Source organism: Struthio camelus, chromosome 11 (assembly GCF_040807025.1).
Source record: "Struthio camelus isolate bStrCam1 chromosome 11, bStrCam1.hap1, whole genome shotgun sequence".
Classification (NCBI taxonomy): Eukaryota; Metazoa; Chordata; class Aves; order Struthioniformes; family Struthionidae; genus Struthio; species Struthio camelus.
This window is the reverse complement of record NC_090952.1, coordinates 24,829,061-24,846,327: the sequence shown is the minus strand read 5'-3', so window position 1 is coordinate 24,846,327 and position 17,267 is coordinate 24,829,061. Positions and strand designations below refer to the sequence as shown.

At 47.3% G+C, this 17,267-nt stretch overlaps 1 protein-coding gene across 11 annotated transcripts in view; it reads left to right on the top strand.

The window, feature by feature from the left end:
- The window catches only part of PLS3 (plastin 3), a 52,712-nt gene extending 39,606 nt beyond the window's left edge, over positions 1 to 13,106 (top strand). For 7 of the 11 annotated variants that reach the window (XM_068957480.1, XM_068957481.1, XM_068957484.1 and 4 more), the window contains 13 exons: positions 1,367 to 1,496; positions 1,849 to 1,981; positions 3,153 to 3,234; positions 3,876 to 4,041; positions 5,569 to 5,711; positions 6,742 to 6,837; positions 7,329 to 7,524; positions 8,156 to 8,234; positions 8,844 to 8,958; positions 9,103 to 9,236; positions 10,144 to 10,267; positions 10,846 to 10,970; positions 11,842 to 13,106. In XM_068957480.1, coding sequence (XP_068813581.1) covers positions 1,367 to 1,496; positions 1,849 to 1,981; positions 3,153 to 3,234; positions 3,876 to 4,041; positions 5,569 to 5,711; positions 6,742 to 6,837; positions 7,329 to 7,524; positions 8,156 to 8,234; positions 8,844 to 8,958; positions 9,103 to 9,236; positions 10,144 to 10,267; positions 10,846 to 10,970; positions 11,842 to 11,974 — 1,656 coding nt within the window. In that variant the 3' untranslated portion in view covers positions 11,975 to 13,106. Of the gene's footprint in view, positions 1 to 1,366; positions 1,497 to 1,848; positions 1,982 to 3,152; positions 3,235 to 3,875; positions 4,042 to 5,568; positions 5,712 to 6,586; positions 6,614 to 6,741; positions 6,838 to 7,328; positions 7,525 to 8,155; positions 8,235 to 8,843; positions 8,959 to 9,102; positions 9,237 to 10,143; positions 10,268 to 10,845; positions 10,971 to 11,841 lie in introns of all 11 variants that reach the window. The other 4 variants (XM_068957475.1, XM_068957477.1, XM_068957479.1 and 1 more) reach the window with 1 other exon arrangement.
- The last annotated feature ends 4,161 nt before the right edge of the window (positions 13,107 to 17,267 follow it).

Here is a 17,267-nt window from a genome sequence, read left to right as displayed (position 1 = left end):
TTTGCTGGGTTTTACAGCATGAAGGATGACATGGGCTGAGTTGAGGTTGGTCAACTGAGTTAGCGTTGCCTCAGCTTTAAAGCGCATATTTTCAAAGACGTTACGCGGTACCAGTATGGCAGTCCAGCAAAAGTTAAAATAAATGCATCTACTTCCAAATCAAAAAAAAAAAAAAAAAAAAGAGAGTGAGTGAGACCAACAGAAAACCTGGCCCTGCCAGGGTTCCTGTGTTTAATGGGCTGGGAAAGATGAAGTGTGCTAGCCAGTGTGTTGGCCCTGATGGGTAAAGCTTCTTGCAGCCAGATGGAGAAGTCTCCTCGCTTTAGCAGAAGCACTTCACCGTGCTGTCTTGCAGTGCTATTTGATTATGTCTTTCTAGATAGCATTTAGAGAGCGCACCTGCACATGTTCCTTGGGCTGCGGCTGGTGTACGGCAGCTGAGGAGCTTGCGGGAGTGCAGCAGGGTTGGGTGGGGGGGCTGAGGTTGGAGGAGGGTGCTGCAGTACCAGGTGGAAGAGCCAAGCACTGCAGGAACCTAGTAGAAACAGGTGGAAAAAAATGAAGTGTTTTTCGTTTTTGTTTGTTTTTTTGGTGTCCCTAGGGTGGTTGAAACTAGTTGGGCTGGTTGAAGGAGTTAGTGGTCTTTCAAACTTCATTTAATATGTTTTTTCCTAACAGTCACTCAGTTCTGTAGAGCACTGAGGCCATGAGCAGTAACATAGCACCTGCGCAGACAGCACGGCATGATCTTTCTGTGCTAAAGCATCTCTTCCGCCCTAAAACATGAGGGCACTTAGTCAGGCCCAGCGTGCTCTTGTGGAAGCAGCTTTACCTGAACCATTTGCTGCTACAGATTAGGAGATGAGGTCGTTACATGCCTAAAGAGAATCAGGTTTTGTCTCCAGTGGTCGTGGACAAAGTCGTCTGTATGAACTAAAGTCACGTTCGCGTGAGCGTCTGGCTTTCACAGAAACGTTAAAGTTGCACAACAGCTTTATGAACCTTGTTCCTCTGGAAGCTGCTGCATGCGTACCTGCTGTCAGTACCTGCTGTCATACTGCAAAGTCTTCACGGTTTTCTAGTGGTACTTGAAAAGATAAATGTGTGCAAGTGATTTTGTGCCTAACGCTTTTGTTTCAGGAGGCGCTTGCAATATTTGACTTGCTAGAGAGAGAGTGGGACAGCTCTCTGCCCCCCACCCCTGTTACATTTAAAACCACTACAACTTTGCTAGGCTACTCACTTTCGCTGATCATACTGCAGAGTTTGCTTGGAAGCTAAGAAGAAATAGAAAGCTTCATTTTGTGTTCCTTCTGTTCTTACCAAGGTAACTTTTTGGGTCTAACACAAGCACTTTGAATTCTAGATTTTCCAAGAGGTGAAAAGCAGTGATATCGCTAAAACTTTCAGAAAAGCAATTAACCGAAAGGAAGGAATCTGTGCAATTGGTGGCACGTCGGAGCTCTCCAGCGAAGGAACGCAGCACTCGTATTCAGGTATTGCTCTGACGCTCAGCTGTTTTCTTGGGGGAGCAGAGGCCATACGCCAAAAATAGCAAGTTTCTGCTACCTGCCGTGTGCTGGGCTTTGGGTCTCCCACACCCAAATGGTCACAGATCGAGGTGAGAGCAGATTTAAATATAGGGTAATGCAAGGTGGTAAATGTATGCTTACTTGTTGTGTTAACTTTGCTGATGACCTTTGTATGAATAATAAAAGAAGTGTGGTAGTGTGATTTTTGTTTTTTTTTTTTTTCCTCTGGGCTTATTGTATAGTGATTTGGGGGGGGGCAGACGTCTTTGCTATGTTATGAGGGAGCATGTAGTAAATTTACAATTGGTTATCCTAGAGGAAGAAAAATATGCCTTTGTAAACTGGATAAACAAAGCCCTGGAGAACGATCCCGACTGTAGGCACGTTATTCCAATGAACCCCAATACAGATGACCTGTTCAAAGCTGTGGGAGATGGGATTGTGCTGTGGTAAGTCCTGAATTTAATTAAAAAAAAAAAATCTTATTTAGGGGTATTTTTTTCTATTCTAGGCTGCTTTTATGTCCCAGTCTTTGTGCACAGAGTGTTTTTGCATGTATAAAGGGGAGCTTAATAGCCCGGGCTTTTGATGTCGTTGCATGGTGCTTCTGCTTTGATGCCAACATCACAAGCTAGTATTTTTGTCTAAGGCTTTTGCTTCAGTTTGAGACAGAGTTTGCTGTGGGGGAGAAGGAAGCTGTCTTAAATCTTCCATTTGCTTGAATCGCAAAGGCTTATGACAGCAACCTCTGGAGGGGTTGGTAACTTTATGAATTAACCCAGAAATGGGATCTCTGGGGATCCTCTCGTTGTATTTAATGGTAGCTGTGCTAGGCTAGTGACGTTGCACGCTGAAAAATGGGAGGAATCCAGGGCTGCTTAACAACTAGCTTTCTGCTTAAGGATGTTTTGTTTTCTTTTAATGTAACTGAATGGATATAGGGAAAACTGGATTGGCTTGGAATTTCAGTAATGCCATATCAGTAGGCAAGGGATTGCTAGTGGGCTAAATATTATTATTTTTTTTAAAACTTGTGGATTTTTTTCTTAATTTCCACGACTTCAAGTAATTCAGTTCCTCAGATGAAGACTAAACTGAATAGGAAGTGGAGCATAAAGGGAAAAACTTGCAGTGTTTTCTGTTGACTGAAAATTTATGTTCTAGTGCTCACATGTTTCCCCACTTAGCCATTAGTGTTTGCATTTACATTTTTTTCCTTTAGTAGTGCATTTTTTCCCCTACTGGCACTAGCACACCTTTACAATAGGAGGAAGCGCGTTGTCTCATCAGAATCTGCAAGCGGACGTTAACGGAGCAGCGAGTCTTTGCTAGCTCGGTGACGGCACAGTGAATAATTCACACGCTCTTCTTGCTCTGGCCGCGGAGATCGCTGGTAGCCAGTGACATGTTTAAGGTTTCAGGTTTAGCTATTAATTACAAATACATTCTTGATAACATAAATATTAACTTCTGATTTACACAACCTTGATTTAAAACCGCCCACAGAAAACAAACCGGTAAAAGAAAATATACTGTCATGAGTACTGTGGCAGTGGAACAACTTTTGTTGATATGAGATACTAAATGCTGTTTAAATATTGTTATTTTTTCTCTTGCCAGCAAAATGATCAATCTTTCTGTTCCGGACACGATTGACGAAAGAGCCATTAACAAGAAGAAACTCACGCCGTTCATAATTCAGGTACAATGCATTTTTGTATCTTTACTGAAATTCACATTAAGACAGAATAATAGAAAGATTGGCATGGTGGCTTAAGGAATTATTGCAGGACACTAGAAAGACGCGAGTTTTATAGCTTATGTTCAGTTTGTACTGTGCGTAGTTGGCAGTCCTAGTGCTACGGGTACGAAGGACAGGAACGGCGATTTGGCGTTGACGAAATGCGTAAAATGGCTGAAATGCTGCTCACGTCCAATATTGCTGCGCCGATCGTATACGGCGTTGTCTTTTCGTAAAAAGCAACGCGGTCGTTGGCACGCGCTACCTATGAATGGTTTCCTAGTACTAGAGGCTGCCTTTGCCCAGGCGCCCGCGCGTGCCCGTGCCTATAACTTAACGCTTCTCTAGTCTTGTCGATGCCACTAGATGTGACTCAGAGGCTGAAACTAAATACCGGAGGCTGAAATTAAACCCCGGTGCCTCGTCCAGCTCTTATCGATTCAGCCCGCTGCACCGCCAGCGCCATTAAAACCCCAGCGGGGAACGAGCCGGGGCCGTCCCCGCGGCGCTGCCGCCCCTCGAGCGAGGACGAGGGGGGAAAGCCCCGCGCCGGCGCTGGATGAAAGGCCGAGCTGCCCCTCACTCGGCCGTCTTGCCCGCAGGAGAACCTGAACCTGGCGCTGAATTCTGCCTCTGCCATCGGCTGCCATGTCGTCAACATCGGAGCCGAGGACTTGCGGGAAGGGAAACCCCACCTGGTGCTAGGGCTGCTCTGGCAGATCATTAAGATCGGCTTGTTTGCTGACATCGAGCTCAGCAGAAATGAAGGTAAATGAAGATTTTTATCCTAGTCGAGCACGCGTGTGACCTTGCTCCCGCCCCGCCGAGGGTGTCGATGTGGTACTGCGTCCGTGCCGCGTGGCCAGGCTGGATCGCTTGTGCTCTGCTCGCCCTGGCCGCCCGCCCGCCTCTCCGCTCCCCTCTGCCCGGAAGGGCGATACCTGACTGTCTGGCTCGTGGAGGGCGTGCGCCAGGCTGAGCTCAGTGGTCTTCAGCCCGTGTGTAACCGTGAAGCTGGTTTGGATGGGTGGGCTGTGTCATCCAGGTAGCGAGTATCTGCGCTGAAGAACTAGCCGAAAACAAATCGATAAGTTGAGGCGCATCTCAGATGGAGCTTTGCGGCACAAATGAGCACGTCTTCTTGTAATGCCTCTGGCTGGGAAGAGGTGCTCCTAAGTGTCCTTCAGCTCTAGATGTGTAACGATGTTGGGAGTAGTTGTATTTAGCCAATGAAGTTGCAGTAGTGCACGTTTTTTAGACCTGGTCAAAGTGTATGTTATAGCTTTTTCAAGTTTACTCTCATCAGAATTTCTTTGGCTTAACGTGGCTTGACAAGGGTGCCTTGCCTTGATTTCATCAGCCCCTTTCTTCTCCCCCTCCCTGAGCCTGCACAGGCCATGTTCTGTCTAGTCCTGGGGTAGGGACCATCATTTGGTTGCCTCAAGGGCTTGGGCTCAGTTCAGCTGGTAATGTTGAGTCGTAGGTGAGATTTCAAAAGGTGCTTGCACCAGTTTGGGATCACGGGGAAGCGTACGTCACTCTCGGAGGAGGAGGAGGGCTTCATCTCTTTGGGAATGGAGTTGCACTGATTTGATCCTCCTAAAATCCTCCTTGCAACTGTTGCTGGAGCGGCTGAGCTCTCCTTTCCCTCTTCTGCCGTACTCGCTTGACCCTGGACAACAACTTCCAAATGTGAAGTTTTTCAAACCATTCAAAGAGCTCTGGTATTCCTTAGTGGGCTAACAAGAGTGGGCAGCTGGATGAAGGATCTTCAGAGTCTTTTATTTTAACTTCCCTGTACTGACCAGTTAACACTGGCTTAGACCTTGAAAATCTATGGCAAGGGTAGCGCCCGATAGCTGAGAGGATGCTTATCTTGGCTTCTAGCTTTGGCTTTTTCAACAGTACGTATGAAATCTCTTGGAAGCTCTTCTTACGTTTAGCTTTTTATCATTGACTTAAAGGGCAGTATGTAGAGTTCACTGAGAATGCTCTTGTATGAGATCAAGGAAAATATCTTTTTATTTTTCCTTTTTTCCTAAGCAGAGTTTCTTTGTTTGGTGGGTATTGTGTATGTGTGTGCCATTCATGCTCTGCTGTGTGTGTGTGTATAACAACCCACCCAGAAGACTCCAGAAAACCTCAAATTATTTTGGCTTAATCAAACTGGAGGAGAATATGGTTGGTCCTGTCCCCCTTTGCTCACTCAGATGTTATTGCCGCTCTAGTCCCAACGTGGAGGTTTGTGTCTTTTGAAAACTCCTTCCTTGTGCTCACGAGTGGTTTTTCTTCTAGCGCTGGCTGCCTTACTTCGTGATGGTGAAAATCTGGAGGACCTTATGAAACTGTCCCCAGAAGAGCTGCTCCTAAGATGGGCAAACTTCCACTTGGAAAACGCAGGCTGGCACAAAATCAATAACTTAAGTTCGGATATCAAGGTAGTGCATGCTCTCCCGGCCTGTGTGTGCGTGGGAAAAGGTTGGGAGCAGGCTGGGACTGCGTTTGCTGCTGTAAATGAGCCTTTAAACCATAGGTGGGACCTTTCTTAACCTTGTTATGACGATCTCAGCAGGTTTAACAGGGGTCTTAGTATGGTATGTTTAGGGTCCTACGCTACTCTTCTCTCTGTCTTGGCATGAGACTGAGTCTAGCGCTGAGCTTTTCCGAAAGGTTTCTCCAGTCTCAGTGGGGTCCCGCTGCGAAGCTTGCACACGCTATAATTTTGTATCAGTAATAGTAGTTTGCTACCTTTTGGTATATGTTCTTAAGACATCTTTCTGCTGGAAGTGCTTTTGCCCCCCCTTCCCCCCCAAGGGCCTGTAAAAAGCAGTGTGCTGCAGCTCACCTAGAAAGAGCAGCGGTGACCTTATGAGCAGAGATGAGTGGGTTATTCACAGTGTGCTCACATGGCCAGCGATCTGGAGCGCAAGAAACGAGACTGAAGCGGGTTGTAGGCTTCGTTCAGGGTAAAGGACCGTTGGAGAAGAAATTTGATATTTGAGATGCATGGGAAGCCCAGAGTTGCCTGCCGTGTGCACAGACGCACAACTTGCTTCCAACTTCACAAACTACTTGCAGTGCAGCTGATAGCTGCTGGCTTGCCCCGCGCAGCCCGTAGGCTGTCAGGATGCTCTGGGGTCCTTTGCAGTGCTGGGAAGCGAAAGGGTTTATAGCTGACCGGAAAAAACAAACAAACAAAAAAAAACCCCTACAATTATTCGACTTAAATTTTTCTAACCTCTTCCCTTTCTGTTTCCTTTTCTGCTGCCTGGATTTCTGCCATCGTGCTCTTTTCTTTTCATTGTCTGTCAAGCTTACCGATTTTGGTAATTCAGTAAAGGTACATAAGCCAATTATATGCAGTGACTTGCTTAAGATGAGATTGAAATATGTTGCTACCAGGTATTCGATGCTGTGTGCCAGACCTGAGGTGTGGTGTGTTTTGCTTTTTTTTCCCCTCCCCTCTAGGACTCTAGAGCTTATTTCCACCTTCTCAATCAAATTGCACCAAAAGGGCAGAAAGAAGGAGAGCCTCAGATTGACATTAATATGTCGGGTTTCAACGTGAGTATTCGGGCTGTCTTATCGCCCTGCTGCATGACTGCAAGCTGTGTGTGACCCCATGACATCTAGATAACCTGGCATCTTGATTTCAGGAAGCCCGTGCTAGAGTGTCCGGTGGGCATGTGCCCACCTTGGCTATGTGCTGAACGAGTGTTTGTGGCAGGCCTGGTCATTACTAGCTGATTAACAGCATGCACGACTGGGAAATCTTTTGTGTTTTGCTCCATTTGGGAGCATGTAGGGCTCTGCCCGTGAACCACCATCTTGTAAAGTTTGAAAGCACCGTGCTGGGAAAAACGCGGGAAAGAAAGGAGTGTCAAAACAGGAGAAGCATGTCCACAGTAGCGTGGATTAACGCGTGTGGTTCCTCCATTCCTTTGATTAGCAGCGGGTGCCTAACGAAGGCTGGTGGAGCGGCGGCGTTGCTCCAGGCCAGGAGCTTCCTTGCTGCTCTCTGCCCTGACGGCTCCTGTCCCTTGTGTCCCCCGCAGGAGAAGGACGACTTGCGGAGAGCGGAGTACATGCTTCAGCAGGCCGACCGGCTGGGCTGCCGGCAGTTCGTCACGCCCGCCGACGTGGTCAGCGGCAATCCCAAACTGAACCTGGCCTTCGTCGCGAACCTGTTCAACAAGTACCCGGCACTTACCAAGCCTGAAAACCAGGATATTGACTGGACTCTACTGGAAGGTGATGGCCGTGTCAGTCACAAGATTAGCAAACGCGTGTATTGCAAGAGGCTGCTCCCGGCAGAGCGTCACGGGAGTGACTCCTGTTACTCGCGGCTTTGGGGCTGAAGCGGTTATTTACTTGTTCTGCGCAGACGAGTAGCGTACCCGAGGGCCTGTTCAGCTGCCCTGACCCTGTCGTGGGCTCTGAACTTGCAGGAGGATTTCCAGTGGCTCGTTAGGGTCCGTGCCAGGGCTGGGCAGTTGGTTTTGCAGTTCCTTGCCTTGCAGGTAGGAGCCCCTCAGCCGTGCAGCGAGATGCGCTTGGGAGCGCTTCTGCAAGCTGTCGGCAGCCCTGAGGTTAGGGCTTGGACAGCAGTTAACTCGCTCCTGGGTGAAACGCCTTACTGCTACCTTTTCTTGCAGAAAGTGCAAAAGTCAAGCCCTTTTGAGACCTAGGGAAACTAATGTAACATCCGAAACAAGATGTCAGGGCAACCTGGTTCCTCTGGTGGAGTATCGTAGCAGTAATAGTCTCTTTTCCCTTTGAAATCATAAACACTAAGTGGTGCCACTCGGACCTCCCTGTCTTGCAAGGCAGAAAGCCCTCTGAGCTCTTGGGAAGTTTCACGTACCTATTTTCCTCTCCCTAGGAGAGACGCGGGAAGAACGAACCTTCCGCAACTGGATGAACTCCCTTGGTGTGAACCCTCACGTAAATCACCTCTATGGGTAAGTGCCTCTCTCTGGAGAGACCCAACAGCATTCAGCTGAAGATGTTTCCGTGCCAGTGTCCCCATCTCCTGCAGCAGCCAAGGGAAGAGCTTGAGAAAGGGTGTTTGCAGGGAGAGGGCCAGGCTTACTGCACCTTCCTTGCAGCCCTTAGCTTAGAGGTTTCTGAGCCAGGACAGGCAGACCAGGCTTAAAGGAATTATCTGAGCTGAAGGATATGCTGGAGTGACTGTGTTAGAGCAACTGGACCTAGACTGCATGTTGCCTAATTTTAGGCCTCAACTTGAGGCCTCCTATTTAGGAGGCAAAGTACTCTGGGCCCCTGTAGTCAATGGAGAGAGTTGGGCACCTTTGGATTTTAGGTGGCAGCATTGTTCTCTGGATCTGTTGCTGACTGCTGTGCTAAAATCGGCTGTAACTTAGCAGCCAGCTATGTTAAACATGGAGCGCTTCTGCTCCAGAATTTATAAAACGCTTTGAAAAATGTTTTTTTTTAAGGTTGTTCAAGTTGCAACAGACTATAAAGAGTAGTGATTTTTCATAATGTGACAAAGTCAAAGTGGGCTTATGTTTTGCAACATCAGGATTAACTGATGTTTTCCTTTTCAGTGATCTGCAAGATGCACTTGTAATACTACAATTATATGAAAAGATCAAAGTTCCTGTTGACTGGAATAAGGTTAACAAGCCTCCATATCCTAAGCTTGGTGCAAATATGAAAAAGGTAAGCATTTCAAAAGATTTTAGAAGAAGCCATGGACGCTAGGAATCCGAGTAAATGCATGGTATCTGGAAATTTCAATTTGAAGCTTCTGGTTGAGGGTATCTGAGTGATTTTTTTGTTTGTTTGAACTCCTTTCCTGTGCAGCTAGAAAACTGCAACTATGCTGTAGATCTGGGAAAACATCCAGCTAAATTCTCCCTGGTTGGCATTGGAGGACAGGATCTGAATGACGGAAACCCAACATTGACACTAGCCTTAGTCTGGCAGTTGATGAGAAGGTAAGGCCTGTCTCAGACACACAACGCTTGTGAAGAGAGTACAAGATTTAGGAAGATTATTTTTGCCAGGAGGCCCCTGCTGCACTGGAGCAGGGCACCCAGAGGTGGTAAAACTTCCATCTGTGGAGATTTTCAAGACTTGGCCAGACAAAATCGCAGTGGAGCTGGTCCTGTTGCATGTGGGAGGTGGACCAGTGACCGATAGAGAGCCCTTTCGTGGCACTGTGAACATCCTGCCTCTCCAGCCTGCCAGAGGCCGATCCAGGTGCTGATACCCGAAACAGAAAAATTACCGAACTTCTGTATGTTAATTTTTAATAGGAAATTGTGAAGAGAAGCATTTCAGGGCAGCTTTATAGTACCTGTCTCATTGGAATGGGGGAGCAGAGGAGAAACTTAATGACAGATCGTAAAATTGATACCCCTTATTCTTATCTTGTTCTGAAAAGCTCTCTTAAGATGCATATGCACACACATACATGTGTACATGTATATGTATTTTATATACCCACATGTATGTATATGCATGCATACATACATACATATGGTAGTTTGGTATTAGAAGTCAGAATTCTAACTCTTGAATTCATCCGTACCTTCTAGGTATGTGTAACCTCTCTGAAGCAAAATGTGTCAGCAGTCCAACACTTTAGCAAGTGACCTGAGCCCAGGCAACTTTTTAGCTCAGATTAAAAGACCTGAAAGGCTAGTAAGACTAAATACTTTAACAAAAAGTTTACTTCAGGGAAGATAGCTAAGTCTTCCTCTTTGCTAAAGCAGTAAAAATATGCAGAGCAGAGGCTGAAGGCTTTCTATGCTGCCGTGAGCCCATCTCACACCCTGGCTGCGTGCTAGCTGGGACTTTTTTAAGCCCTGCCTAGTCCTGTTTCTCTCTTCTGGTTCTCAGGTACACGCTGAATGTCCTTGAGGACCTCGGTGATGGTCAGAAAGCGAACGATGACATTATAGTCAGCTGGGTAAACAGGACCCTGAAAGAAGCTGGCAAGTCCACTTCCATCCAGAACTTCAAGGTGCAGGTTCCCCTCTTGCATCCGAAAGAAAAGGGACGCATGTGCTGTATGTATGTCCTCTGCAGCTGGAGGATGGCAGCGGCACATGAGAAGCGGGTATAAGCAGGACAGGATTCAGCCTATGCTGGCAACGAAGTGTCTTCAAGCTACCAGAGAACAGACTTTTCGGACTGCCCGTGCAGTGGAGTAGCGGTGGGGTGGCCCAGCTGATGGGGGGAAGCAGAGGGTGGGTGATCATCCTGTGGAATCTGCAGGTGCAGGGGCTGGAGCTGGTGAGCCTTGGTGGGTTTGAAGTCCCTTGAGGTCTGGTTGGCAGGACAGACCTGCCAATCAGTCATTGCTTTGCGTTTTCACACTCCCAACAGCAAGCTGGAGTAACGATCTTGTAGCGTTGCTGAAGGAGAAGCAGCAGTTCAGTTTGCCTGTGGTCCAGCTGGGAATAATCCCTGATAGCACTGCTGCAAAACAGCTTGCTTAAAGTCTTCGTTGCACATTCCAGAGCAGTTGAATTAAGGTGAAAAGTGTGCTAAGGATTAGACATGTATTTTTACTTGTCTCCTCTTCTTTTTTTTTTCTAGGATAAGACTATCAGCACAAGCTTGGCAGTTGTGGATTTGATTGATGCTATACAGCCTGGTTGTATCAACTATGACCTTGTAAAGACTGGTCATCTATCAGAAGATGACAAACAGAATAATGCTAAGTAAGTTTGCTAGCTTGAAAGCTGCATTGCATCAGAAGAGTGTAACTTCTATGCCCTGACCTTAAGCTGCAGGTGTTTTTACTATATTACTGTGGCTTTCAATCTCTGTTAAACCAGTGCCTTTCAGACAGGCAGCACTTCTTGAAATCTAATTCCTGTCCTTGTCAGTAACCCTGGCGGAGTTGCTTGCTGGGCTCTTCAGTCTGCTGAGAGAAATGCAGAAGAGCCCAAGCAGTTCTTAGTAATGGTATTCTGCATCTCATCTTTTTGTTCAGGCATATGAAGTGCTCAGCCAGTAGCTTGGGGTTTTGGAATTGAACCCTGGAATGAGTTTGTACGTCTCTTGTCTTGTTGAATCATCACAGGTTTTCAGGTTTCAAGTATGACTATTAAAACAGGCCTTTGAGATGTGTTTTCTGTGGCTGCTCTGCAGTAGCAGAATAACAGCAGTATTTTCTTGCAGATGGTAGTCCTGCTTGATTATTCCTTAAAAAAGCAAACACAGGAGGAAAATGTAAATATTAGCTGATTAATCCTTGGTTATACGTGCTAACTATTTGCCCCAGCAAACATTAATTACAGTTTTTAACTGTTAATAAAATGGAGTTGACATTCAAAGGTGAATTTGTGCACGTATCAAAGACATTTCCCTGTACGTGGGGGGAAAAGAACATGGCAAAGGATTAAAATACATTTTATAAAACAAATAGATTTGGTGTGTGATTGGACTAGTGCACATCTTGGAGACTAAGCTGAATCTTAATGAAGTGTAGTGGGAGGTGAAATTCTGTGGAACAGAGGAGGAGCTGACTTGTCTTTTAAAGGCAGCAGTCCATAAGTGCTAATACACTTATCTTTTCATGGCGAACAGGTATGCTGTGTCCATGGCAAGAAGAATTGGTGCCAGAGTTTATGCCCTTCCAGAAGACCTCGTGGAGGTGAAACCGAAGATGGTCATGACCGTGTTTGCCTGCTTGATGGGCAGAGGAATGAAGCGAGTATAAAAGGGTTGATACACGTAAAAAACCAAAACACAACAAAAACCCAACCTGCCACCCTGGGTGCATGAGTAGCAGATCAGCTGTGTCCATGTTGAAATGCTGTTGGCCTAGGAACTGCTGAGTTCAAAGGACTTTGTTTTGCTTTGCAAGACAAACTCTTATCAAATTCTCAGGGAGAGGAGTTTTAACCAACAGACTTGCTCTTTTCCCGAAGGAAAGTCTAACTTATCAAGAGCTTACAGAAATGCATTCATAGCAGACCAGCATCTTGCAAAACTGCTCTGGAGCTGTTTTCACCTCATTATTTCTCAGATGCTTGGTGCGTGTTTTTTTTTTTTTCCCCTGGTGGTTAGTGTGAGTTGTAATGGAAATAAACCTTATTTCTGCCTGCAGTCCAGTTTAATTTGTATTATACGGTCCAAGCATAGTCTAGGTTCATTAACTTTGCAAACAAAGCTACAGTGCAAGTTGGGACCTGCAGGCCAGCTCACAATGTTAAATGAGAAATGTTTATAATTTTGAAGATGGGTCTTCCTGTGGTATTCTCTGTACATGGTGCTTTTTTATAAACCTGACTGTTTTGATTACTTTGCGAATAAAGCATGGCAGTCTTTTTTTCTTAACTGCTTATATAAATTTTTAAGTTAGACTACATACGAGAATGCCACCATCCTTGGGCCTCTTCTAGTAACTCAGATACCATGTTGCTGATGGCACAGTTGCATCTGAGAATGGAGATGAATGCATTTTTGTATGCATCTTGTTTCAGTTGTGTGCACCTAGAAAATAATTTTTACAAAAATCTGCATGAAAACTATAACTTTTTTATTTAAAATGCTGTTGGATATAAAACCATAATCCGTTGTGGGGAGGTTTTGTGCAGGGAAGAGGCAAATGTTATAAACAGCAGGGTTCAATAAACTGAACGGTAAATGTGCTGGAACATAAAACTATTTTTGCAGATAAAAGGAGTGTTGTCGCCAAAGAAGGAAGAAGCTGTATCCATAGGAGTTAATATTATCTTGCTTTGGCAAGCTATTTGCTATATTTTGAGATCATATTGCTATTCTGAGCTATTCAAAGTGATGTAATATGGTGGCAAAGCATTAGTTGAAATAAAAACATTTAAATACAAGTTTCCCTCCTTATTTGCCTTGACCCAGCGATTGCTCTTAGGTCGAAGCTCATTTGCTTTTAGCCCAACTTTGGTTGATCTTGATGTTTTTTGCACAAGGTCCACTGAGCTGTGCGACTGCCTTGAGTCAGGGTGTGTTCGAGCAATTGCACAGGCAGTCTGCTGAAGTGACTTTTAAAAAGGGTGCTGGTGGTACAGTTATACTTGGCTTGCATTTTTGCCAGGCTTGCCTTTATATCTGCTTCCCAAAGTCGTTGCTGCTTGTGTTGGTGTCTCTCTGAGCGCCCCATGATGCCGCCTGCGGTGAGGAGCCCCTGCTGCGGCAAAGCCTGGGAGCAGAGGAGGGAAAGCTGCTTTGTGCACCGCAGACCTGCAGTCCAGCCTCAGGCCCAGAAACCACAGGACTGTCAGAACAACTTGTGTGGGTTTGGTGTTGTGCAAACAGACTTCCGTGACCTTAACTATTTGGTTGTCCCCTTCCTCCTGACCTGTCTGCAGCTACAGCGATGGGGTTTTTTTGGCAGTGAAAAGGAGGTGCGCGTTGTGCAAGAGGCAGGCTGCAGCTTGCCTGCTGCTGTGGCTGGAATGAGCTTGTCCATCAGCACAGACGGCACGTTGCTGCCCAGCCTTCGCTGTGGGCGGCGGCGTGGGCAAACGAGGAGGCGCAGCTCTAGGTTCCATCATTTTAAGCCTCCTCATTTTAAGTCAAACGCTTGGTGGAGACTGTTGGAACCGCGTTAGCAAATATGTCATTCTCCATCCCATGCTGCACATCATCCTACCGCATTGCTGGTGTGAAGGAGCTCTGTTCTGGTAGTGATGCTGTCAGTGTTCCTGAACCATGTGGCATGGTTGTGCCCTTCCTTTTTTTCTGGTGATTTTAGAAAAGAAGGTGGGGAGGGGAGGAGGATAGGAGGGGGACATCTCTTTCCATGATTTTGTCCTCCAGGAGAAACTGCAGCTGCAGCAGGAGTTCCTGCTGAAAGCAATTTCTGTTGCAGCAGGTGTTGTCTAGATTGGCTGGAGCCCTTGGTAAGAGTCGCACATCTTCCCTTCGTTTCCCCTTGTTGGATATTTCACCTAATTGAATGTGATCATCTTGGCCCAGTTGCTGGGAACCTTTGCGGTGCGGCAGGGAGATCAGTAGGCGCCTCGTGACAGCTAGCAGTTAGGTGTAGCGCAGGCATCGCCCTCGGCGCTCGCCGAGCGTGGCGTACTGCTAACCCGAGCGCGCTCTTGGGCAGTTTGTGAAGCAGAAGCTCCAGCTGCGCGAGAGCTGTGTCTTGGCTGTTGGATGAGAGAAGAGCCCCTTGTACAGTGGCTGGGGATGAACGTGCCTCTGCTCCCATACACAAGCCGTGGTCCATGCAAAATGGCTCCAGAGCCCCTCGGTGAAACCGCAGGTGGCCCGCCTGGCCTGGGGGAATAAGAAATGGTGGTGTTGCTTGCAATTTTTCCCGAATACGGTGCGTACGGGTGCTCTCTAGCCCATGGGGAACTGCAGAGCGCCTGTTCCCCTGGTTAGCTGGGATTTTGGTGCCATCCAGGGGCAGATGCTGGGTACTACAGTGAGCATCGCCCGGGGTGTGAGCAGTCGCTCGTGGGCCGCGTTGTCCATGGTGCGAGCGCTCTCTTGGGGACCCCAGTACTGCGATGAGCCGAGTGACCTGCTCAAGGTCTGGGAGCTGGAAGTCAGCAGCAATTTGTGTCCCGACGGCCTGGGAGCAACAAGTGCCTGGAGGGCCTTAATGCTTTGGGAACAACTTTTGTTGTTTTTGTTGTCCAACTTTTTAGAAAAACATTTCTAAATGGCCCCCCCCCCCTTTTTTTTTCTCTTCCCTTGCACAGTTTGAAAGCGAAGGAGAGAAGGCAGCTGAAGAGCAATGAAGGAGACGGGTGGACAGCTTTGCCTTGAGCTGAAGCGAGGTGCCACCTTCTCAGACCCGTTGCCTGGCCAGAGCCTTTCCCAACCCCTCCTGGGGCCCGCGATGTCCCAGCGTCGCCGGTGCCCCTCCTCTGGCCGTATTACGCCACCTTAAGATGAAATTTGTTAGGGAGATTGGGATGGCGAGAGCAAATCGGCCATCAGGCGCTGGTCCCTCAAAGCGAGCTGAGAGCTCGGCGAGCCTGCGAGCACAGCAGGGAACGAGCAATCCAAAGCAAAGGAGGAACCAGCCTATTTTCAGTGCTCGCCCTTTCTGTAAGGCTCAAGAAAAAAAAAAAAAACTGGACTTGTAGCTGCTACCACCGGAGCTTCTCGCTTACCGCTCGGCACGACTCCGGCAGCGGTGTCCGCGGGTGACGTGTGCTCGGGCGAGGACACGTCCGCCGTCCAGGAGGGCGCTGGCGAGCGGCTCGCGCCCGGGCTGGGGCCGCGGGGTGCTGCGGCGCTGGGAGCCGGCGCGTCCCGCGCACGTGTCCTGCGTGCGGCTGGGCTGCCGGCTTTCCAAGGGCGCAATTGTTCATAGGGAAGCGTGCAAGCAAAGCTTCCCCCGGGGAAGCGCGTACGCTTTCGCTGAAGGTGGAGGGCCGTGCAAGACGCAGAGGCCCATCCACCCCCTCCCCATGAAAAAGTGCTTTAAAAGTGATTTGTAGCGCTGGCTGGAGGCCTGGTATCATTAAGGTCAAAATTCTTCGAATTCGGAGGTGACCACGTGCGTCTGCCTGCTCTTTCGCCTTCCGGTGCCAGGTTAAAGCGGGGGGGAAGTTGATACTCTTGACAATTATGGAACAGGAAAACTGCTCCAATCCTTATGCTGAACATATTTAAGAAACCGGCTAACTCAGAAGTGATGAGTCACGGCAGAGACCTCACAGTGAAGCTCCAGCGTTGTCCAGCGCAGGTCGTACAGGATCGTCCCAATGCGTCCTGAGACCCCGCCTCAGCAGAAAGTCCCTGGCAAAAAAGCTGTCAAAATAGTTCCTGTTTTGTCAAACCTGCTCCCCAACGTTTCTTACAAGAGCTGGAGATGTAACACAGAGTCGGTGCATACCTCTGCACGTCTTTTTGTTCTTTTAGATTCAATTATTGTTAAATTTGCTTTTGTTGCCAAGACTTTTTGCAGTGTCAGTTTTGGTCACATTGAAATATCTTCTTTTATACCAAGGTCAACAGTTAATGCACTGGAAAGTTGTTTAAAAGATCTGTGGGACGCTTTTGAAAAACTTGTCCTTAAATAAAATGACACAGCGTAAATGTGCTGGTGGGTCTTGGCAGGCCGGGCTGGGCTGGTGCGCGTGGGCACGGAGTGATTTGGGATAAAACGGTTCATGCCAAACGCGGGAAACAGCAGGAAAAGAGCAGTCAGCAGCTCCCCGCGCTGCACGTGCTGGGGCCCTGTGTGGGGACGCGAGCTTGGTTAAATGCTTTTTTTTTTTTTTTAATAGAAAACTTTTTTGTGGAAGAAGTGATGATTTACTGCATGAGAACCTGCTGTGTTATTAAACAAAAAATAAATATTAATGGCTGGTTAAAGCAAGGTTGACAAGACTTCAAATGGTAATCTCTGTAACTAAACCGATGGGAAGGGGTGGATGACGGTTCATTAACATCTTCCGACGCTCTGACCTTTTCGCCCTATTCTAAGAGGAGAAAAAAATGAAAATCTCACATGCTAAGGGGAAAAGAAACATTTCTCCTCCTCTTTGGTTGAAAAGAGGACGTGCCTGCCTGCCTGCCAGCTTTCCTATAAAAATCATTTTTCTTTGGCCTTTTTTGTAAGTTTTGTGCAACAAATCAGTGTGTAGTTTTTTTGTGCAGCAGAAATCTGGCTCTCGACGAGAAATGCCAGAAGCCGGAGTTGTGCCCCCAGCTTCTTCCCCCTCCCCCCCACCCTTTTTTTTTCCAGTTTTGGTCCCTAGCTGTAAGCTCTGTGCTTAGAAATAGCCATTTTTGTTAAGTATTTGGAAGGATTCCTTAGTTTTTCTGCATCTTGCAGAGATTCCATCCTTGTACGGGTCTGCATCGTGTTAAAGGCTCCAGGCTTCCTTATGAGTTTTTTCTCCTTAATCTCCGAGATCTCCTCCAAACGTCTTTCCAAGCCCAGCCTGCGTCTTCAGAGCTTGTGTATTTTCACGGATGTTCTTCTCGTGTTCCTTACAAGCTTGATTTTTTTTTAGTGGATAAAAAATGCCGCCATGTGTTCTTCCGGAGGGTGTTGC